At 29.5% G+C, this 25,309-nt stretch overlaps 1 protein-coding gene across 3 annotated transcripts in view; it reads right to left on the bottom strand.

The window, feature by feature from the left end:
* Nucleotides 1-9,118: 9,118 nt before the first annotated feature.
* The window catches only part of LOC135140866 (uncharacterized), a 198,138-nt gene continuing 181,947 nt past the window's right edge, over nucleotides 9,119-25,309 (bottom strand). For 2 of the 3 annotated variants that reach the window (XM_064071591.1, XM_064071590.1), the window contains exons 5-7: nucleotides 21,826-21,933; nucleotides 21,687-21,746; nucleotides 9,119-9,814 (exon numbers count right to left, since the gene is read on the bottom strand). In XM_064071591.1, coding sequence (XP_063927661.1) covers nucleotides 9,728-9,814; nucleotides 21,687-21,746; nucleotides 21,826-21,933 — 255 coding nt within the window. In that variant the 3' untranslated portion in view covers nucleotides 9,119-9,727. The remainder of the gene's footprint in view (nucleotides 9,815-21,686; nucleotides 21,747-21,825; nucleotides 21,934-25,309) is intronic. The other variant, XM_064071592.1, reaches the window with a different exon arrangement.

The raw sequence follows: 25,309 nt of genomic DNA, 5'->3' as shown, positions 1-25,309 counted from the left end.
CAACATTTTACATAAAAACATGTTTCATATGATAGATTCTTGTAGAGAAATAAGCATTTTGCAATTAAACTCCGCCCCTCGGCTCACGACCAGTAAAACAAGTCGTCACAATTGAGATGAGGGCGGGTGGGCGGGGTTTGTACTTTGCGTTTTTTTTCTTAATATATGCACGCACTTTTCTTTTCTAGTAAATTTGTAGAGAAATGTGGGGGACCAAATTTACCATTTTAAACATGTGTTCAGTTTCTTGTTGGAAAGAGAAGCCCCGCCCACCCACCCTGGTCTCTATTGTGATGAATTTTTTATTGGTTGTCAGACCGAGAGGTGGAACATAACTGCAAAATCCATACTTTCCTACAAAAATTTACTATTTTAAACATGTTTTAAGTTTCTGATTTGTGAAAGGAGGTATTTCAAGAAAAATGTCAAAATAATCACGAATATTTTTGAAAAATTCGGTATGAAAATTGAATTTTTTGAAGTTTTTAAAAATTTCAATGTTTCTCTGGGCGACTCTGGAAAAATTGTTGGATTTACGAAGAAATGCGGCCTGAAATCTACAAGAAAATGTGTCAGTTAAATTTCGAAAATCGTCGAAAATGGGTTGAAATTTGCTTAGTGGAAAATTTCATTTTTGAAAAAGTCAAAAATTCTCAAAAAAATCAGGATTATAGATCTTGACGTGCCAATTCCAAAAATATAGCCTGTTTATGGTTTTCAAATTTTTGGGAAATTCGCTAATCCAAACAAATCTCTAATCCGAACACATCTTTTCCCGAATAATTCGGATTATCGAAGTTATACTGTAGCTTGATTTAACCTCACCGAATTTAACCTGTTTGGCTTGACCTCAAGTTTAAGATTCGATTTAAGAAATATTTATTTCAAGCAATCTAATAAAAATGTCACAGTTTGCATTATCAATAAACCCTCAAAAGCAAAATTTATACAACAAGAATTCAACATTTTCGAACGAATGTATGAGTTGTAGCAACGCTTCGTTTCAAATTCTCATATTTATCAAAGCTCAGTATAATTCTTCCCTTACGACTTTCTCTACATTTAGTTTTATCGTTTTATCTAATCCGCCAACAATTGATTCTGGATATCTGAACGTATGCTTCCAAACGAGCCATTCTTTTTGCATAATTATCGTAAATCATGGACTCGAGCGCTATAAAGAACCGACGATGAATTATTTACAAGGAACGAGCGTTACACTCAAGTACACTTAACATGGAAAGCTTTCAAATGAAAATTCGAGTTCTTTGTGTCGAGACTAGAAGAATTACGTCTCATTTGCGTACGTTTGGACAAGATTTCCGCGGCGGCGATACGTTGCAGGGAATTTATTTAAAAAGGAATTTTCCGGATTAATCGTTCCGGGCCGCTGCCTTGTGACAAATGAAGTGCAGAAGATTCGTAATTTGTGGCTCAAGCATAGAGCTTCCAGCCATAAATCAGGGCGCTGAGAAGATTGTATTGCTTTAGCTAGAGGAAAGTTCCGCGAGTTTTTCCAGCGAGACGAATGGCCGATTTTGAAAGTGATGAAGTGTGTGTTTTTTGGGTCATCACGCGCATAGGTGAGGTTATTTATTTTTATATTCAAAGTCGCGCAGTCTCAAATCAAAGCTCAGTTGACAATCGCTCCGGTTTCAAAGCTGAAGCGATTGAAAAGTTCAATTTTCGGCTTTAAGTTCGCCACCTTTTATCAAGCCATCAATAAAAGCCATTCCATCCCAGACATCTTTACACAACCTCGAGCGAAAATTGTCAAAGACCATAAATCAAAAGGACACCCTTTCGTAAATATTTAAAGCCTCCCGGACTCACTTAACCATCATAATGTGCTTACCCCCGAAGTTTACTTAATGGCAACTAGAATTTAATGAACGTGTCGTCAAAGTTGGTCGTTGCTTAAAAGGACTCACGATAAGAACTTATTGTTGTAATGAAATGTTAATCTCTGGATCGCTTGATGTGACGGTAAATAATTTCCTGCAGAAAGTGCCGAGGACTTTTGTTCGTGTTGTATCTCTGCGTCGACGTAATTTAGCGAAATTACACGTGAAAGAAAATTTAGCTACAATTTTGTTAATTTTAATTTCGACTTGACTTAATTGTTGTGACGAGATGGTGATCTCTCGGGTTGATGTGACCGTAAATACTTTCCTGTCGAGACTGCCAACTACTTTTGTTCGTGATGTATCTCAGCTCTTCACGTTAACTGTAATTCCCCCAGAGGAAGTCGATGTAATTTCACGAAGTTACAGTGTGCATGTGAAAGAAAATTTGCGTCGCTGAAAGTATGTGAGGACTTTCGAGGAGACATTTAAATTCAGGAGGTGTCCGCCGCACTAGGTCTCTTTAAGCCACTCGTGTATCGAAAGTCGCCCATGTTTGCAAAAATTGAAGCATGACCCCATTCCCCGTCCGGAGAAAAGAATATAAATTCGTGCCATAAAAGCGTATTGTCGTAATAAAACAAGGGTTCCAAATAAGGGACGTTAGAGCTAGAGTAACATCCATATCACACAATAGGGCGTAATCTAATGAATATAACCCCTACATCGTGATCTGTTGCGTCGTAATATTGCGTTTCTTACCCCAGAGGAAGAATTTTGACACTCGGATAAAAAAGACGACGCGAGTCCCTCACGTCTGGCGCCCGGAGTAGTCAGCATTCAGCCGAAAGCTCTCACTATTTACCTTTTTTTTCGCTCTTCGGGGAAAGCTCTCGCCAATTACAGTTTGTTTGTGACACGAGCGGAGGAATTTTCAATTAATTTGAGACGGATGTCGATAGGTGTTTAGTATAGCGACAGCTTGGTGCACTTTTACAAAGTGAACGTGACAGGCCGCTGTGACCCGATGAATCTTTTATGGGACGCTTTATTGGAAATGAAGGTTTTTATTTGTACACGGCGGCGGCAATTTGGAAAAATATTTCGGAGGGAGGGCCTTTTGTCGGGTTATTGGCATTGTTGCGGGGACGAGTGCCAAATAGGGAAGGCGCGTGGATGAGAATAGTGGAGCTAGAAAAGATCGAGCGAAACTAAATTAAGCGACATGTCTAACAAAAATGACACAAAAGTCGAAAATTGGTTTGGGAGCTTCTCTGTTATTAAAAGAAATGTTGACGAATAAAGAAATCGATACACTAAATATATGATCAGTTGGCTGCAGCGAGTTTTCTAATATGTTTTACTGTGGACACAACTGTTCGAAAGACCGTAGTTCTTATAGTGAATTTTCTCAGAATCACGAATCTCCGCTTATTTTCTCCATTTCCCGTCAAATAGCAAAGAAAAATGGAGTTATATTTGCAAAAAAGGTAGCCAACTTGTTTTCGCACAAATCTATGTCTCCTTTGTTGTTTTATTTAGATATCGAGATATCTAAAGGAAACTAGAATTTGTTAAACACTTTTTTTGTCATTTTTATTTTAGTTTTTTGCTTAATTTTGTTCGGGTTCCTCCGACATTTTTATTAAATCAGTGGAAACAAAACTAATCAAGCCAGTCTTAAAAGAGCAGTTTTATCGTAAATTCTTCCAGGATCACGAATCTGTGTTTATTTTCTTCGTATTTCTCCAGATGATGGAGTAAAATTCGTTATCGTCGAAAAAGACAAATCGATCCAATGAAGCGTTATTTATCATCGTCCAAATTGGTGTGTATTCTGTCATTTTGTTTAGTTATCAAGATATTTAAAGAAAAACACTTAATTTCAGGCTTGAGTTTTTTATTATTGTCTATCAAATTTTTTTCTGTTTTGTCATTTTGTTTATATGTCACGATATTTAAAGAAAAGCATGATGTTTTACTAAGTATACAATTTCAAGTCGAAATTAGCAAGCAATCTCAAAAAAATATTATTTTAATTATTAGTTGTCCCGGCGCCTCCACCATTTTTATCAAAATATTCAAACTGGTTAAATCTGTCTTGAATACGCTAATTCTCATCAAACATTTCCTGAAAATCACGAATCTCGGCTTTTTTGCCGTTTTTATTTAGGTGATAGAGTAAAATAAGTTTTCATTAAAAAGATTGTTGCCCGAATTGATCCAATAAATGGTCCTTTATTACTGTCATTCAATTTTTTTTCTGTTCTGTCATTTCGTTTGGATGTCACGTTATTTAAAGAGAAGCACGATATTTTTCTAAATATAAAAATTCAAGTAGAAATTCCGAAGAAATTCCGAGAAAACATAATTTTTAACTATTTATTGTCCCGGCGCCTCCACCATCTGTATCAAAATATTCAAACTGATTAAATCAGTCTTAAATATCCTAATTCTCACCGAAAATCTTCTGAGAATCACGAACTTGGGCTTATTTTCTCCATTTCTCTTCAGATAATTGTGTAAAATGAGTTTTCATTTAAAAATATGGTTGTCCAAATCCATCCAAAATTGGCCTTTTATTATTATTGTCATTTAATTTTTTATCAATTTTGTAATTTTGTTTGGATGTTACGATATTTAAAAAAAGGTACGATTTTTTTTAAATACACGATTTTAAGCTGAAATTTCCAAATCGTCGCCTGAGAACTTGTTCGATCCACAGACGAGAGCGCACTCAGGCCAATATCGACTCTAAGCAATTTGACGTTATATCCAAATTTTACAATAGTAGATGTAATTGAAATTTTATATCCTCCGTTTACGGTTTATGAATCCGTGTTGAGTTTTTACATTAGACGTCGAAATTTTTTTAAAAACAAATCAACAATTTCGATTTTTCAATTTTTCAACTTTAGATGTTTCAATTTTTCAATATTTCAATTTTGGACTTTTTCGATTTTTCCATTGTCCAAATTTTCGATTCCTGGATTTTTTTTATTTTTTGGTTTCTCAATTTTCCGATGTTTAAATGATACGATTTCTCAATTTTTGTCCTCTTCAATTTTATGATTTCTGAATGTTTCGATTTTTCAATTTTTCAGGTTTTGACGTTTCTAAATTTTGCAGTTTTCCGATGTCTTAAGTAATCTTTTTTTCATTTTCCCATTTTTCGACTTCCCAAAGTTTCGATTTTTTACTTCTTCAATTTTTCGACTTTGCTTTTTAGTTTTTCGATTTCTCAGTTTTTTTGATACTTGTTTCAGTTTTGGGATTTTTCAATATTTCGATTTATCGACCTTTCCATTTCTGGACTCCTGATTCTTCCATTTTTCGATTTTTTGCTTTTTGGCGTTTCAATTTTTCGTTAAACTTTAGATTTTTTAGTTTTTCGATTGTTTTATTACTTCGATTTCTCAATTTTTCAACTTTACCATGTTTTAATTGTTAAGTTTTTAAATCCTAGGTTTTTCGATTTCTTGAGTCATCAGTTCTTGTATATCTCAATTTATCAATTTTCTGAATTTTTAAATTCCCGATTTTCCAATATTTCTTTTGTAAAATTTTTCGATTTTTCAATTTTTTGATTTCTCGATTTATCGAATTCAGATGTTTCGATGTTTCAAGATTGTTCAATTTCTTGGTTCATCAATTTTTCTATTTTTAACTTTTTTCTCGGCTTTCGACATTTCTCGATTTTTTGATCCTCTGATTTTTTGAATTCTCGACGTCTCAGTTTTTGAATTTTTCGATTTTTAGATTTCTTGGTTTTTCAATTTTTTACCTTTGAGTTTTCCAATTTTTCGATGTTTGGATTTTTCAATTTTTAAAATTTTGGATCTTCGATTTTCATTTTTTCGATTTTTAAATTTTCAAATTTTATTTTTTGATTTTTTGATGTTTAGATTTCCCGATCATCCATTTCATTCAGGTCGAATAAAAATATTCACTGAAAAGAAGGAAGGGTGGGTGGGCGGGGCCAACTATGATCTTCTGTTGGGTGGGACTAGAAACTAATAATAGAATCTGGGATGTGAAAAGAAAAACTTTAATTGTAATTTAAGCCGAAAATGATTTCTGGATATCGAAATCTACGAGAAAATGTCTTCAACTACTTAATTTAAGGAAATAGCTTAAAAATGGTCGAAAATGTCAAAAACTATAATTTAATAGGTATTTTTTAATTCTTTCTGAATTCTCAGTTTTCAGATTTCTCAATTAGTCTATGTTTCGATTTTCCCATTTCTCGACTCCCCAAAAATTCGATTTTTCAGCTCTTCAATTCTTCAATTTTTCGATTTTTCAGGTTATTGATTTTGCTTTTTTGACTTTTCGATTTCCCAATTTTTCAATTTTTATTTTTCCAATTTTTGAATATTTCGATCAAAATTCGAAAAATTAAAAAATTGGAAAATTGAAAAATCGGATTATTTAAAAATCGAAACATTGAACAATCTAAAAACCGACAAATCGAAAAATTCAAAAACTGAGACATCGAGAAATCGAAAAATTAAAGATCAAGAAATCGAGAAATCGACAAGTCGAAAAGATAAAAATGAAAAATCTGATAAATCGACAGATCAACAATCAAAACGTCGAAACATCCGAATCTCGAGATGACAAAAATTGAAAAATCGAAAATTTAAAAATTAAGAAAATTGAATAATTAAAATATCGAAAAGTTGACAAAAAGGGAAATCGAAATATAAAACAGTCGAAAAATTGAAAATCCAAAAAGTAAAAATCCAGAACTAAAAAAAATTGAAAAATAAAAAAAATATCCCAAACTGAAATATAGAAAAATTGAAAAATAGAAAAACAATTGAAGAATCGAAAAACTGAAAAATACAAAATTGAACGAAATATCCCAAAATTGGGAAATTAAATAATTGAAAAACCGAAAAGTCAAAACAGTCGAAAAATCGCAACTTAAAAAATCAAAAAACTAAAAAATCAAAACCTGAAAAATCGAAAAATTGAAGAACTGAAGAACTGAGAGTTCGAAACTTTGGGGAGTCGAGAAATGGGAAAATCAAAAAAATAAATTAATTGAGAAATCAGAAAACTGAAAATTCAGAAACGTCCAAATTTGAAAAATTAAAAGATTGAAGAAACAAAATATCCTAAAATTGAAAAATCGAGAAACCCAAACATCAAAACATAAAAATTCGAAAATCTAAAATTTGAAAATCAAAAAACCGAAGAATCGACAAATCGAGAAATCGAAACTACAAAATTTAAAAAATTGAGAAATTGAAAAATCGGATAACTGAAAAATCTAAACATCGAAAAATTGGAAAATCGATAAATAATTGAAAACCCCTAAAGTAAAAAATCAGAGAATCGAGAAATCGAGGAGTCGAAAGCCGAAAAAAAGTTAAAAATTGAAAAACTGATGAATCGAGAAATTGAACAATCGAAACATCGAGACATCTAAATTCGATAAATCGGGAAATCAAAAAATTGAAAAATCGAAAAATTCAAAAAAAGTAAAACTGAAAAACCAAAAATTTAAATTTCAGAAAATTGAAAAATTGAGACATAGAAGAACTGAAAACTTGAAATCGAAAAACTTAGTATTTTAGAAATTGAAAAATTAAAACACCTAAAAGTTGAAAAATTGAGAAATCGAAGTATAAAACAGCGAAAATTTGAAAAATCTAAAATTTAACGAAAAATTCAAAAGCCAAAAAGAAAAAACCGAGAAATGAAAAAATCTAGGAGTCCAACAATCGAAATATTGAAAAATCTAAAGTTTAAAAAACGAAAAAGTGAAAATCCAAAAAATAAAAAATCGAAATATCCAGAAGTCGAAAAACCGAAAAGTCGAAGAAACGAAAACTGGAAAATTGAGAAATTGATAAACCAATAAAGCAAAGTAGAAAAATCGAAAAACTGAAGAAGTGAAAAATCGAAAAATAAAAAAATTGATTAATTGAGCAAATGGAAAACTGGAAATTTAGCAACGTTAAAATTTGAAAAATTGAAAAACAGAAACACTGATGATCAGTAAAATCAAAAAATCGAGGAATCGAAAAATCTAAAATTTAAAAGATAGAACAATTAAAATATCGCATAATTGAAAATCGAGAAATCCAAAAATCAAAAAATCAAAAAATAAAAATTCGGAAAACTAAAATTTAAAAATTGAAAAGCAGAAAACTCGACAAATCGAGATATCGAAACTCCAGAATTTAAAAAATCGAAAAATTGTAAAATCGGATAACTGAAAAATCGAAACATCGAAATTAGAATACCGAAAAACTGAATAGCCAAAAAGTAAAAAATCGAAATCCGAGAAATCCAAAAATCAAAACATCGAAAAATCCAAAAACTGAGACATCGAAACATCGAAAAATCCCACTTCGATAAATCGAGACATCAAAAATTGAAAAATCGAAAAACTTTAAAAAAGAAAAACTGGAAAGTCGAAAATTTAAAAATTCGGAAAATTGAATATGTGAAATGTGGAAGAACTGAAAACTCGAGAAATCAAAAAACATAGAATTCTAGAAACTGAAAAATTAAAACATCGAAAAGTTGAAAAACTGAAAAATTGAACTATAAAATAGAAAAGTCGAAAAATCGAAATATTGAGAAATTAAAAATTGAAAAATTTAGAAATCGAAAAATTGAAAAATCAAAAACCTGAAAAATCAAAAAATTGAAGAATTGAAGAAGTGAAAAATCGAAACTTTAGGAAGTCGACAAATAGGAAAATAAAAAAGGATTACTTCAGAAATCGGAAAACTGAAAATTTAGAAACTTCAAAATTTGAAAAATTGAAAAATCGAAATATTTAAAAGCCGTAAAATTGAAGAGGACAAAAATTGAGAAATCGTATCATTTAAATATCGGAAAATTGAGAAATCGAAAAATAAAAAAATCGAGAAACCTAAAATTTGAAGAATGGAAAAATTGAAAAGTCGAAAAATCTCAATAGCGTGTTTATTATTTATAGGTTCAGGACTATGCTACTTTTTAACATTTAAATAGCATTTATTCGACAAAATTGTAAGAGAAAATGCCAACGTCTTCACCGCTTCAAAAAATTAGTCAATTTGGCCTTATAACTTAATTTTGATTTTTTTTAGTGTTTTGGGGTTAATAATGTCAAAGTTCTACGCAGACCAGCTCCTCCTTCTCCTGGCGGCGTGGCGGTAAAAATAAATTGCGGTAAACACACAAAAAACAAACCCAAATTTATTACGTTGTCCAATTTCCCTGAAAACAAAAACTGAGGTAAATGTTTATCATCGGAATAAAACACCGTCTCTTGTAGATATTTATTAATATTTACACAAAACTTTTATAAACTTTAGGAATATAAGATTCATATAATCAATCCAGAGCATCTCCACATAAAAATATAACATCTCATGTTTCCATACCCCAAAACAAACGAAACGCGCCACAAAACAATTGGTGTTTATTTAACAATGAAACGAAATAATCACCATAAACACTTAGTGTTATTGTCAGCGAAATTTTACAGGAAAATAACCAGCGGGGGATGCCGTGCTGGCGAAAGTTATATACAGGATGAACCCGAAGTCGCGCCGTGTGTTCCAAAACCCTTTTCGACCACACGCGCGCCTTCGGCACGAAGACTCCCAAGAAAATGTGAACGTTAGCGCAGCCCTTTTGATTACCCTTCTTGGCACATGAAACCCTTACGATTAGATGAAAGTCCCTTGGTATGTAAATTCAAGTCGCGGAAGCGTCGGTTTTCAGCCTCTGGCGCACCGGATATGTCAGACGAATTCGGAGCCGTCACTGGAACCTCTGGACGACGACGAAGACACACCGACCAGGAGCGAGCAGTCGCTGTCGGAGTCGTAGCCGTAGCCGGGATCGTCGTCGTCGGGGTAGGAATTCCTGCATCATAGCTCGATCACCTCGGGACCTTTCCAAGTGATTCCGGCACGAAGCATGTTGCAGAAGCGCATGACGCCCCCAATCGCCGCCACCTAAAACGGGTGTCATTAGTCTGATTCTCCACACGTGGGGAAATGCATTGTACTGGTGCTAATTGTTAATTAATCAATATGCGCGCCACTGGATAATTAACGTCTGGACGATAATGACTGAACTAACACAGGGCGTTATTTAGGTGCATAAATTCCGCAAATCAAGGACAATGTAACTATTATGCAAAGTCGGGCTTTTTAGCAAAATAATGGGCCATTTGGCAAATTGGGCCGTCTTGTTCATCATACGAATTAGCCCTGGGACTGAGCAACGTAAAAGCGCCAAATAAAATTATTTCGGATTTATATTCCAAATGTAAATTAACGTCCAGCCACCAAGATTCCAGCATTAATATTTATGGGGCGAGCCTGGAGAATACGCCCCAATTTTGATTAATTTCTTTTACTGGGTTTGACTATCGGTGTTTGTTTTGAATATTGAAATATTGGATTGATTTTTTTATTTACAAAGTTTTATGCGTAAGCCGATTCCATCAATCTTGGCGACTCAGAGCGTTGTTTACCGATGACGCGATTCATCATTGTTTTAAAAGTATGAGGATTTTTTGCGCCGGTTCAATATCGGAATTTAATGCTGCGAAAATAGAGAAAAACTAAGTGGATGTTTACGAGTTTTAGGTACACAGGGGCAAAATTTCGGGGTGGGGGAGACGTCCTGGAATGTTTTGCACGGTTTTCGGGGGAGTGATTCAGTGAAGAAACGAGTTGTAAAATTTATAATTTGCTGAAGGAACTAGTGGGATCTGTGTAAGTTTTTCGCGTTAATGAAAATGCGGGCAAAATTTATTGCGACGGTTTTAGTGAACAATGATTCGGTCTAATTAAAAGAGAAACAGAGAGAAACGCAAAAAAATCGGTTGTTTATAGGAAAAATTATTAAAGTCGATTAAATCCGACTAAATTGGTATTAGTCTTGCGGGAAATTATCTCAGGAGCGCGAAGTTGTGCTTACTTGAGCTCTTGCAATAACGAAGAAAAATGTGTTTCTATAGAAGAGAAATTAGTGGACGAATTTTCTCTCGATGGCTAATTTCTTTCAAATTGATTCTAAACGCGTTCCAGTGTATATTTCCATTCTATTTTTATTAATGAGGAAGAAAAATGTATTTTTATGATTAAAAATTATCTTGGTTTAATTTATGTTGGTTTTGTATTTCGTTCAAATAAATATATAATTAAAGAAAAATATGTAATTTGTTTAGAAAGACATTTTCATTTAAAAAGGTCTGAAGGTTTTTGAAATAAACAAATTTATAATTATTGTCCCGGCGCATCCACCATTCTGTCGTAAAATTTCTCAGGACCAAGAATATGTATTTATTTTCCCGTTTTTTTCTCCAATTTCGGACAAAAATGGGTTTTTATGGAAAAAATTAGTTAAACGGGTTTTCCTTTGAATGTGCTTTTGTATGCAAAAAATTACTAAAAATTCTTGAAATGAAAATTTTGAAATTTAAATTTTGTCTGGCCATTTCTTCGATTATTTTGTAAAATTAAATTTATTGAAATCGGTCCTAAACGAGATCATGGCATCTGAAATTTTCTTTCAATCATGAATAAGCGTTTATTTTTACTATAATTTCTAAAATAAAAAACAAAATTGTATTTTAACGACACATAATTATATTTGCCAAATTAAACTAAAAGAAGATTATTTATCTTGTTTTAAATTTATGTTGTCATGTTATTTAGTTCAAATATGAAGATAGTTAAAGAAAAATGTGTAATCTGTTTAGATTTTTAGTTTCAGATAAAAAGTCCTGAAGAGTTTAGAGTTATATTTATTTATAAATATTGTCCCGGCGCCTCCACCATTTTTAGTACAAATTTTAAAATTGAACGTATCTGTCCGAAATGAATCTATTTTCACTTAAAATTTCTCGGGACCACGAATATGTATTTATTTTTTCCGTTTTGTTTTTCCTCCAATTACGGACAAAAATGAGTTTTCAGCAAAAAATAAGCTGAACCTGTTTTAGAAAGTCGTATTTATTCTAGTTAAAATCTGTATCTGTATTTTTTGCTATGATCGAGTATCAAAATATTTAAAGGAGTTGATCACTTTTTTGAATGTTGTTTTGTACCCCAAAAATTAATAAAAATTCTTGATATGAAAATTTTTGTATTTAAATTTTATCTCGCTATTTCTTCGATTCTTTTGTAAAATAAAATAATGAAATCGGTCCTAAACGAGATCATCGCATCTGAAATTTTCTTTCAATCATGAATAAGCGTTTGCTTTTACTATAATTTCTAAAATAAAAAAGAAAATTGTATTTTTGTGACACTAAATTAAACTAAAAGAAGATTATTTATCTTGTTAAGCTGTTTTGTTGTTTAGTTCAAATTTTAAACTATTTAAAGAAAAATATGTAATCTGTTTAGATATATAGTTTCAGATAAAAGGTCCTGAAGAGTTTAGAGATATATTTATTTATAATTATTGTCCCGGCATCTCCACAATTTTTAGTACAAATTTTAAAATTGAACGTATCTGTCCGAAATGACTCTATTTGACTTAACATTTCTCAGGACCACGAATATGTATTTATTTTCTCCGTTTTTTTTTCTCCAATTACGGACAAAAATGAGTTTTAAGCAAAAAATTAGTTAAACCTGTTTCAGAAGGTCGTATTTATTTTAGTTAAAATCTGAATCTGGATTGTTTGCTATGATCAAGTATCAAAATATTTAAAAAAGTTGATCACTTTTTTTAATGTTGTTTTGTACCCCAAAAATTACTAAAAATTCTTGATATGAAAATTTTTGTATTTAAATTTTATCTCGCTATTTCTTCGATTCTTTTGTAAAATAAAATAATGAAATCGGTCCTAAACGAGATCATCGCATCTGAAATTTTCTTTCAATCATGAATAAGAGTTTACTTTTACTATAATTTCTAAAATAAAAAAGAAAATTGTATTTTTATGACGCTAAATTAAACTAAAAGAAGATTATTTTTTTGTTAAGCTGTTTTGTTGTTTAGTTCAAATTTTAAACTAGTTAAAGAAAAATATGTAATCTGTTTAGATATATAGTTTCAGATAAAGGTCCTGAAGAGTTTAGATATATATTTATTTATAATTATTGTCCCGGCGCCTCCACCATTTTTAGTACAAATTTTAAAATTGAACGTATCTGTCCGAAACAACTCTATTTGACTTAAAATTTCTCAGGACCACGAATATGTATTTATTTTCTCCGTTTTTTTTTTCTCCAATTACGGACAAAAATGAGTTTTAAGCGAAAAATTAACTAAACCTGTTTTAGAAGGTCGTATTTATTTTAGTTAAAATCTGTATCTGTATTTTTTGCTATGATCGAGTATCAAAATATTTAAAGGAGGTGATCACTTTTTTTGAATGTTGTTTTGTACGCCAAAAATTACCAAAAATTCTTGATATAAAAATTTTTTAATTTAAATTTTATCTCGCTATTTCTTCGATTCTTTTGTAAAATGAAATAATGAAATCGGTCCTAAACGAGATCATCGCATCTGAAATAATTTTCTTCCAATCATGAATAAGCGTTTACTTTTACTATAATTTCGAAAATAAGAAAAAAAATAGTAGTTTTATGATACAAAATTATATTTACCAAATCAAACTAAAAAAAGCTTATTTATCTTGGTTTAAATTTATGTTGTTTTGTTATTTAGTTAAAGCTAAATATATAATATGTTGAGATATATAGTTTCAGGTAAAAAGTCCTTAAGTTTTTTGAGATAAATATATTTATAATTATTGTCCCGGCGGCGGCGCCTCCACCAATTTTAGTACAAATTTTAAAATTGAATGTATCTGTCCGAAATAATTCTATTTTGTCGTAAAATTTCGCAGGATCACGAATACGTATTTTATTTTCTCCCCCTTTTTCTCCAACTACGGACAAAAATTAGTTTTTACGCAAAAAATTACCTGAACTTGTGTTAGAAGGTATTTCTTTTAGTTAAAGTCTGTATTTGTATTTTTTGCTATGACATGTATCAAAATATTTAAAGGAATCGAGTATTTCTTTTGAATGTACTTTTGTATGCAAAAAATTACTGAAAATTATTGAAATGAAAATTTTTTGATTTAAATTTTATCTGGTTATTTCTTCGATTATTATTTTGTAAAATTAAATTTAATGAAATTGGTCCTAAACGAGGCCATGGCTTCTGAAATTTTCTTTCAATCATGAAAGGGCAACATTTTACTATAATTTTTAAAATAAGAAAAAAAATTGTATTTTTATAACACAAAATTATATTTGCTAATTCAAACTTAAAGAAGATTATTTACCTTGGTTTAAATTTATGTTGTTTTGTTATTTACTTAGTTCAAATATGAAGATAGTTAAAGACAAATATGTAATCTGTTTCGATATATAGTTTCAGATAAAAAATCTTGAAGAGATTAGAGATAAATACATTTATAATTATTATTATTGTCCCGGCGCCTCCACCAATTTTAGTAGAAATTTTGAAATTGAAAATATCTGTCCGAAATAACTCTATTTTGTCCTAGAATTTCTCAGGACCTCGAATATCTATTTAATTTTCTCCGTTTTTTTCTCCAATTCGGACAAAAATAAGTTTTTATCCAAAAAATGACTGGAACTTGTTTTAGAAGGTATTTCTTTTAGTTAAACTCTCTATTTGTATTTTTTGCTACGGCATGTATCAAAATATTTAAAGGAATCGAATATTTCTTTTGAATGTAATTTTGTATGCAAAAAATTACTGAAATTTATTGAAATGAAAATTTTTTAATTTAAATGTTATCTGGCTACTTCTTCGATTATTTTGTAAATAAAATTAAATTTAATGAAATTGGTCCTAAACGAGGCCATGGCTTCTGAAATTTTCTTTAAATCATGAATGAGCGTTTATTTTACTATAATTTTTAAAATAAGAAAGAAAATTGTATTTTTATGACACAAAATTATAAATTTGCTAATTCGAACTTAAAGAAGATTATTTATCTTGGTTTAAATTTTTGTTGTTTTGTTATTTAGTTAAAGATAAATATATAATATGTTGAGATATATAGTTTAAGGTAAAAAGTCCTGAAGTGTTTTGAGATAAATATATTTATAATTATTGTCCCGGCGCCTCCACCTATTTTAATACAAATTTTTAAATTAAACGTATCTGTTCGAAATAACTCTGTTTTGTCCTAAAATTTCTCAGGACGACGAATATGTATTTATTTTCTCCGTTTTTTACTCCAATTACCGACAAAAGCAAATTTTTATGCAAAAAATTAGCTAAACCTGTTTTCGAGAGTCGTATTTATTTTAATTAAAATCTGTAACTGTATTTTTTGCAATGATCAAATATTAAATATTTAAAGGAATTAATTATTTCTTTTGAATGTAATTTTGTACGCTAAAAGTTAGTAAAAATTCTGGAAATGAAAATTCTTGAATTTGAATTTAACCTTGCCACTTCTTCAATTATTTTCTAAAATTAATTTAAAAAAAAACGCTCCTAAACAAAGTAATGGTATCTGAAATTTTCTTTCAATCATGAATAAGCGTTTATTTTTACTATGATTTTTAAAATAAGAAAGAAAATTGTATTTTTATGACACAAAATTATATTTGCTAATTCAAACTTAGAGAAGATTATTTATCTTGGTTTAAATTTACGTTGTTTTGTTATTTAGTTCAAATATGAAGATAGTTAAAGAAAAATATGTAATCTGTTTAGATATATAGTTTCAGATAAAAAATCCTGAAGAGTTTAGAGATAAATATATTTATAATTATTGCCCCGGCGCCTCCATCAATTTTAGTACAAATTTTAAAATTGAACGTATCTGTCCGAAATAGCTCTATTTTGTCGTAAAATTTCTCAGGACCACGAATATGTATTTATTTTCTCCGTTTTTTTCTCCAGATACGTACAAAAATAAGTTTTCATGCAAAAAATTACCTGAACTTGTTTTAGAAGGTATTTCTTTTAGTTAAACTCTCTATTTGTATTTTTTGCTACGGCATGTATCAAAATATTTAAAGGAATCGAGTATTTCTTTTGAATGTACTTTTGTATGCAAAAAATTACTGAAAATTATTGAAATGAAATTTTTTTAATTTAAATTTTATCTGGCCATTTCTTCGATTATCTTGTAAAATTAAATTTACTGAAATTGGTCCTAAACGAGGTCATGGCATCTGAAATTTTCTTTCAATCATGAATGAGCGTTTATTTTACTACAATTTTTAAAACAAGAAAGAAAATTGTATTTTTATGACACAAAATTATATTTGCTAATTCAAACTTTAATAAGATTATTTATCTTGGTTTAAATTTATGTTGTTTTGTTATTTAGTTCAAATATGAAGTTAGTTAAAGACATATATGTAATCTGTTTAGATATATAGTTTCAGTTAAAAAATTCTGAAGAGTTTAGAGATAAGTATATTTATAATTATTGTCCCGGCGCCTCCACCAATTTTAGCACAAATTTTAAAATTGAACGTATCTGTCCGAAATAATTCTATTTTGTCGTAAAATTTCTCAGGACCACGAATATGTATTTTATTTTCCCCGCTTTTTTCTCCAATTACGGACAAAAATAAGTTTTTATGGAAAAAATAACCTGAACTTGTTTTAGAAGATATTTTTTTTAGTTAAAATCTGTATTTGTATTTTTTGCGATGACATGTATCAAAATATTTAAAGGAATTTAGTATTTCTTTTGAATATACTTTTGTATGCAAAAAATTACTGAAATTTATTGAAATGAAATTTTTTTAATTTAAATTTTATCTGGCTACTTCTTCGATTATTTTGTAAAATTAAATTTAATGAAATTGATTCTAAACGAGGCCATGGCTCCTGAAATTTTCTTTTAATAATGAATAAGCGTTTATTTTTTATAATTTTCAAAATAAGAAAGAAAATTTTATTTTTATGACACAAAATTATATTTGCTAATTCAAACTTAAAGAAGATTATTCATCTTGGTTTAACTTTATGTTGTTTTGTTGTTTAGTTCAAATATGAAGATAATTAAAGACAAATATGTAATCAGTTCAGATGTATAGTTTCAGATAAAAAGTCCTGAAGAGTTTAGAGATAAATATATTTATAGTTATTGTCCCGGCGCATCCACCATTTTTAGTACAAATTTTAGAATTGAACGTATCTGTCCGAAATAACTCTCTTTTCTTGTAAAAAATCTCAGGACCATGAATATGTATTTATTTTCTCCTTTCTCATCACCAATTATGCACAAAAATGAGTTTTTATGCAAAAAATTGGCTAAACTTGTTTTAGAACATCGGATTTATTTTAGTTAAAATCTGTATCTGTATTTTTTGCTATGATCAAGTATTAAATATTTAAAGGAATTGACTATTTCTTTTGAATGTACTTAAGTACATCAAAAGTTACTAAAAATTCTGGAAATGAAAATTTTTGAATTTGAATTTTAATAATTGAAAATGGAAACGTTCGAAACTCGTAAAATTGAGGAAGTAAAAATTTTTAAAAATTATAATTGTTAGATACATATTTTAAATGAAAATACAAAAATTGCAGAAAAGAAAAATAAAAAAATTTAAAAGTTGAAAAATCGAAAATTTCGAATGGAATAATTGAAAAATCCAAAAACTGAAAATTTATCATTGAAAAAGGAAAAATTAGAAAAGCAGAAATTCGAAAAATTAAAAAATTGTAAAAATAAAGATAATAAAAAATTCCAAAATCTCAAAATTGTAGAAACAAGAGAAAGAAAAATTTTTAAAATCTCAAATTTAAAAACTGAAGAAAACAAAAACCAAAAACCTTGAAATACTAATTTAATTTTTCAATTTTTCGACTTCCAAATTCGTTTTTCGATCAGCAATTTCTCAATTTTGCAATTTTTCGATAACACAGTTTTTCATTTTCCGAGTTTTCAGTTTCACAGTTTTTAATTTGTCAGTTTTTTGTTTCCGCAAATTTCAAATTCTTGATTTTTATTTTTCATTTTCCCGATTTTTAATTTTCATTTTCTCGATATTGTATCACAATTTTTCGTCTTTTAATTTTCTTCTATTTTTTCAATGTTCTATTCGATTTTACAATTTTTCGTTTATTCAATTCTTCAAATTTTCAATTTCCGATTTTCCAGTTTTTTAATTTTTCGATTTTGCAATTTCTGGATTTATCAATTATCCGATTCTCTGATATCTCCAATTTTTAATATCTCGATTTTAAAATATTTCGTTTTTTCGATTTTGCACTTTTCGATTTTTCAGTTTCTCAGTTTTTAATCTTTCGGTTTTTCAATTTTTCGTTTGTGAAATTTTTCAAGTTCGTGATTTTCAATTTTTAGATTATTCAAAGTTTTCATTTGATAGTTTTTGGTTGTTGCATTTTCGATTTTTCAAATTTACAATTTTGCAATTTTGTAATTTTTCCATTTTTTGATTCGAAACATTGAAAAATCGGAAAACTAATAAATCGGACAAAATTGAAAAATACGCAAACTGAAAAAACGCAAAACTGCAAAATCGTAAAAAATGAAAAACCCAAAAATTGCAAATCGAAGAACTGAAGAAACGAAAAATCGGAACACTGGAAAATTAAAAATCGAAAAAATTAATGAATAGGAAAACTGAAAAGAAAAAATTAATCGAATCGATAAATTGGTAAATCCAACAATTGTAAAATCGAAAAATTATAGAATCGATAGCAAATCAAAAATTGCAGAAAGGAAAAATAAAAAAATTTAAAAGTTAAAATTGAAAAATTGAAAATTTCGCATTGAAGAAGGAAAAATTAGAAAAGCAGAAAATTGAAAAATCGAAAAACTGAAAAAATAAAGAAAATTTGCACCGAAGTGAAAAACTGCAAATAGAAAATTTAAAGAAATAGTAAATTAAAGTATCTATAAATTGAAAAATAAAAAATTGAGAATTCGAGAGATTTTAAATCGAAAAATTTCAAAATCCAAAAATTGAAGAAACAAGAAAAAGAAAAAAATTAAAATTTTCAAATTTAAAATCTGAAGGAAACTAAAACCAAAAACCGTGAAATACTGATTTAATTTTTAATTTTCCAATTTTTCGATTTTTCGGTTTCCAAATTTTTTAATTCATTTCTTCAATTTTTCGATCAACAATTTCTCAATTTTGTAATTTTTCGATATAACAGTTTCTCATTTTCCGAGTTTTCAGTTTCACCATTTTTTATTTTTTGATTTGTCAATTTTTTGTTCCCCCAAATTTCAAATTCATGATTTTTATTTTTCATTTTCCCGATTTTTTAATTTTCACTTCCCACTTCTTCGATTATTTTCTAAAATTAAATTTAAGGAAATCCATCCTAAACGAATTAAGAGCAACTAAAATTTTCTTTCAATCATGTATAAGCATTTATTTTTACTATAATTTTTAAAATAAGAAAGGAAATTGTATTTTTACTGCACAAAATTATCTTTGCCAAATCAAACTAAAAGAAGATTATTTATCTTGGTTTAAATTTATGTTGTTTTGTTATTTAGTTAAAGAAAAATATGTAATGTGTTTAGATATATAGTTTCAGGTAAAAAGTCCTGAAGAGTTTTGAGATAAACATATTTATAATTATTGTCCCGGCGCCTCCACCATTTTTAATACAAATATTAAAATTGAACGTATCTGTTCAAAATAATTCTATTTCGTCGTAAAATGTCTCAGGATGACGAATATGTATTTATTTTCTCCGTTTTCTTCTCCAATTACGGACAAAAATGAGTTTTTATGCAAAAAATTAGCTAAACGTGTTTTGAAAGGTCGCATTTATTTTAATTAAAATCTGTATCTGTATTGTTTGCTATAACCAAGTATTAAATATTTAAAGGAATTGATTATTTCGTTTGAATGTATTTAAGTACGCCAAAAGTTACTAAAAATTCTGGAAATGAAAATTTTTGAATTTGAATTTTACTTCGTCACTTCTTCCATTATTTTCTAAAATTAAATTTAAGGAAATCGGTCCTAAACGAAGTAATGGCTTCTGAAATTTTCTTTCAATCATGAATAAGCGTTGATTTTTACTATAATTTTATAATAAGAAAGAAAATTTTATTTTTATGACACAAAATGATCTTTGCCAAATCAAACCAAAAGGAGATCAATTTATCTTAATTTAAATCTATGTGATTTTTGGTACTTGGCTCAAAAATGACGAGAGTTAAAGAAAAATAAGTACTTTGTTTATATATACAATTTCTGATTGAGGGCCATACAGATTTTCGAGATAAACATATTTATGTTTATTGTCCCGGCGCCTCCGCCATTTTTAATACAAAATTTAAAATTGAACTTGTCTGCCAGAAATAGGTCTATTTTGTCGAAAATTTTCTCAGAACCACGAATATGCATTTATTTTCTTCATATTTTCTCCAGTTATTGAGAAAAGAGTTTTTATGCAAAAAATCAGCTAAATCGGTTTCAAAAGTACATTTTTATTTGAGTCGAAATCTCTGTTTGGTTTTTTTTTGTTATTGTCAACAATTCAAATATTTAAACGAACTGATTTTTTTAAAGTACCAATATATGCTAAAAATTAATTTTCGAAATAAATAATTTTTTAATGTAAATTCTATATTGTAATTTCCACGATTATTTTGTAAAAATTAAATTTAGTGAAATCGGTCCTGAACGAAGTCATCACACCTAAAACTTTCTCTCTATCATGAATAAGCATTTATTTTTACTGTATTTTTCCAAATAAACAATAGAAATATATTTTTATGACATCAAATTATCTTTGCCAAATCAAACCAACAGGAGATCAATTTATCTTAATTTAAATCAATGTTATTTTTGCTAGTTAGCTCAAAAATGACGAGAGTTAAAGAAAAATAAGTAATTTGTTTATATATACAATTTCTGATTGAGGGCCATAAAGATTTTCGAGATAGACATATTTATAATTATTCTCCCGGCGCCTCCACCATTTTTAATACAAAATTTAAAATTAAACTTATCTATCTAAAATGCATCTATATATTTTGTCGTAAAATTTCTCCGATTCAAAAGGTTTTATTTATTTTAGTTGAAATATGTCTTAGTTTTTTTATTATGTTCACGTATCAAAATATTTAAAGGAATTGAATATTCTTGAAATAAAAATTTTTCAATTTAGATTTAATCTCGCTACTTCCGCAACATTTTCTAAAAATTAAATTTAACGAAATCAGTCTTAAACGGGGTCATCGCTATCTGAAATTTTCTCTGGGACATTAATCAGTGTTCATTTTCGCCTTATTTTTTCTTCAAATCGGGAAAAAAATACATTTTAATGAAAAAAAAAATAGCTTTGACAAATCTGACCAAAAGGATGGTTTTAGTCTGTGTTGGCCTTAGTGCAAGCAGAAGTTCTCGAAAAATTTTAAATATACTATTATCCCGTTTTACAATTTTTTTTTAAATCAAATAAGTACGACTTATATTATTTCGCTTTAAACATCAATTGCCTGTGTAACAATTATGCAAAATATTTCATTAAAGTGAATTTATTAGGCTCAGAGAGTAATATATCTTCTGGCAGAGCTTAATGTTATTTGATATCAGACTTTGTGTTTCCAGTTGGAATTCGGAATGCCTTCTTTGTGAAATATTTGTTAAATTTGTTACAATTTATTGATATTTCTTTTATTCCAGTATCATTACGTTCTCGTATAATAACTTCCCAATTTTTTCGAGTTGTTTGCTCTCTCTGTATTAGTTCCGAGTAAAATGTCTGTTTTCCTTCTACTCACAAAAACCGCGCAACTTTCCAGGATGCGCCCCGTTTTCATAACTCGCTGCATAATCGCTACCCCTAAAAGCACTAAATCTCCCCAAACTTGATCCTATGCAGAAATCCAAGCTCGAGAGGATAACTTACGTTAATTAGTGTCCTTGAAACGAAAAACGCCACTTCCGCCTTACACAGAGCGTCGAACTGCTGCAAAAAGCCCAGATTAAGTTGCATCAGAGCTACAGTTCACTACCACAACCAAACCGAAAAACAGAAAAAAACTCACTCTGTTTACGTGATCCCGCAGCACGTTGGAGTACACCATGGCGACGGCCTCCAACGCCATGAAAGTTATAAAACCAATTATCCAAGGTATCACGAACGATATGTTCTCCTGAAACAACGGTAATTGATTTGAGAATTTAATTCCAAACTCGGGAATATTTTATTAGAGCAGACATCGATAAATTAATGAACGTCGGCCGCCATCGCCTCATCTGTATGGAAAAGTTAGTTTTCAAACATTCAAATTAAATTCGAACCTTCCCAGAATCGCTCCAACTTCGAACGGATGCAGGTTTGTTTTTCGCCGATTTTTGTTTAACGAAAGTGTTTCATCGGAAAATCCTTGAACGCAGAAATTTCTAGATCTCGGCTTAATTAGCTCGTCGATCACGCTGCAAAACACTTCGTCGGAGAGAATCCGGCGGAAAAATTACCCCCAGGTTTAATTTATCGGACGTTATAAAAATAAAGGATGTTTGTTCTGGGGGGTATTTACGGCTCGGGATTTGCTTACTCGAGAATGGAAATAAATCAAATAATTAGTCATTAACGGCGCCGGAAGACGCTTAATTGCTTTGTAATTGCTTTTATTAAAATGTGTTTGTGCCAGCAGGTTTAGTCATTAATCGAGGGAGAAGTAAAGAAAACGCAAACGATTTAGTAACAAGTGTTTACCCAAAAAGCTAGCATCTGGGAATGTAATTAAGGCAGCGGCCGGATCCCAGAACGAGATAAAGTCATTCTAATGGGTGGAATTTTTGGTTTAGGCGAGAAAACTACTGGTCCTTGATGGAGTTTTAAACTGCGCAAACTTTTGCTTGATCAATATCGGAGCTAAATTGTTATACGTTATTACAAGGAGGGTAATTGGGCGTCTTTGTTGCTTCCGAGCGCAAAGTTACTTTAATGACTACAGTTATTTCTTAGCTAAAACAACTATTTTTGCGCTAATGGAGTTTTAAGCCGCGAAAATTGCCAACAATAATACGGGAAAAGAGAACACGTGCTTCACCGTTTTCGTACACCCAATGTAGGAAACGTTAATGAGGTTTTAATTCGTAATGAAATTCTCACGAAATCTTTGCAAAATTGAAAAGAGATCTCTGTATTTGTTTTAAACACAATTAACACCGTATTTCTGGAAAAGCGGAAGAGAATTTACGGTAATTTTTCATTGTGCTTTGGAGGAATAAAGGGAATATGTTTTTTCAGTTGCTGCAAAATTTCCGACTTGATTTGCAATATTGCTACCATTCCTTGCGATTTATTTGAATAAAATTGGATGCCGAAATTGGATTCCTAATTATTGGAAAAAATCCAAATCGTATTAAGTTATTTTCTGTCTTTTCTGCCAATAGTAATCTCCGAACAGAGAAAGGTTGGAATTTTTCAAATTAAGCCGAAGAAAAATTCTTGAATAAGATTTTTGCTCGTATTGTTGTTTTGTTCAGACGACAAGATAGTTAAAGGAAAGTCGATTTTATTTCAAAATGTATAATTTCAAGTAAGTAGAAGTTCGTACGAATTTTTGAAATAAATATTTTTAAACTCTGTTAGTTTGCTGCCGCCTCCACCATTTTTATCACGGAATAATTAAAACTGTTAAACTTGGACCGAACTTGCCTCGGTCTTGCGTAAACTTTGGTGAGGATACCGAAGCCGTTTTCCACATAAATTTTTAAATAACGGAAAAAATTCGCTTTCACTCAAAAATTAAGACAAAAAAATAAATACGAAAAGAAAGTTGTCGAATAAAATCTCTGCTCGGTTGGTTATTTAGTTCAGAAGTCAGGAAGCACATTTTCTTTTAAAATGTGTAATTTCAAGCAAAATTGTCTACGGGTTTTTGAAATTCATATTTTTTAAACTTTGTTATTTGTTTGGCGCCTCCACCAGTTCTATCAAAGAATTACAATTGTTTAAATTAGTCTAAAATTGCATAAGTTTGATGTGAAAGAAAAATTTGTTGAGGGCCACGAATCCGTGCTTCTACTTATATATTTAAATTATGAAAAAAATTCGAACCAAAATTAAGACAACAAAAAATTAAGAAAATTCTTGAATAAAATTTCTACTCGAATTGTTATTTTCTTCAGATGTCAAGATATTTGAAGAAAAGCACTCTTTCTTCTAAGCTATGTAATTTCAAGTAGAAGTTCCTAAGAATTTTTGAAATACACGTGTTTAAATTTATTATTTTTCTGGTGCCTCCACCATTTTTATCAAAGAATTAAAACTGTTAAAATTAGACCGAAATTGCCTAAGTCTTATGTCAAATTTATTGAGGATCACGAATCCGTGCTTATTTTTCACCTAAATCTTTAAATTATGAAAAAAATTCGCTTTGATGCCAAAATTAAGTCAACAAAATAAATACGAAAAAAATCTTGAATGAGATTTCTGATCGAATTGTTATTTTGTTCAGTGAATGTTAAGGTATATGAAGAAAACCACATTTTCTTCAAAAATTTGTAATTTCAGGCAGAAGTTGCAACGAATTTTTGAAATACACATTTTTTAACTTTATTATTATTTTCGTGGCGCCTCCACCATTTTTACCAAAAAATTAAAATTGTTAAAATCAGTCCAAAATTGCCCAAGTCTTACGTAAAATTTGCCGAGGACTACGAATCCGTGCGTTTTTTCCACATAAATTTTTAAATAATGAAACAAATTCGCTTTCAAACAAAAATTAAGTCAACAAAATAAATACGAAAAGAAAATTTTTGAACAAAATTTCTACTCGTTTTGTTATTTTGTTCACATATCAAGACATTTTTTGATAAATTGTGTAATTTCAACCAGAAGTTTCAACGAGTTTTTGAAATAAATATTTTTAAATTCGTTATGTTTCTGGCCCCACCATAATTTTTATCAAGGGATCAAAATTGTTAAAATTGGTCCGAATTTGACTCAGTCTTACGTAAAGGACCACGAATCCGCACTTATTTGGCGTATAAATCTTTAAATAATGAAAAAAAAATCGCTTTCATGCAAAAGTTAGCTCAACAAAATGAAAACGAAAAAAAAATTCTTGAAAAAATTTCTACTCGTTTTATTTTGTTCAGGTATCAATATATTCGAAGAAAGGGACATTTTGTTCCAAATTGTGTAATTTCAACCAGAAGTTCTTACGATTTAAAAAAAAAAATATTTTTTAACTTTGTGGTACCTCCACTATTTTTATCGAGGAATTAAAATTGTAAAAATTGGTCCGAATTTGACTCAGTTTTAAGTAATGTTTGCTGAGAACAACGTATCAGTGCCTATTTTCCACATGGATTTTTAAATAATCAAAAAAATCGCTTTCATGAAAAAAAATAACTCAACAAAACGAATACAAAAAAAAAATTCTTGAATAAAATTTCTGTTCGTTTTGTTATTTCGTTCAGATGTCAAGATATTTGAAAGAAGGTACATTTTCTTCTAAATTATGTAATTTCAAGCAGAAGTTCCTACGAGTTTTTGAAATAAATATTTTTTTA

This window comes from Zophobas morio, unplaced genomic scaffold (genome assembly GCF_036711695.1).
Source record: "Zophobas morio isolate AGI-343-1 ecotype UQ-CSIRO unplaced genomic scaffold, CSIRO_AGI_Zmor_V1 ptg000041l, whole genome shotgun sequence".
Classification (NCBI taxonomy): domain Eukaryota; kingdom Metazoa; phylum Arthropoda; class Insecta; order Coleoptera; family Tenebrionidae; genus Zophobas; species Zophobas morio.
This window is presented reverse-complemented; position numbering and strand designations above follow the sequence as displayed.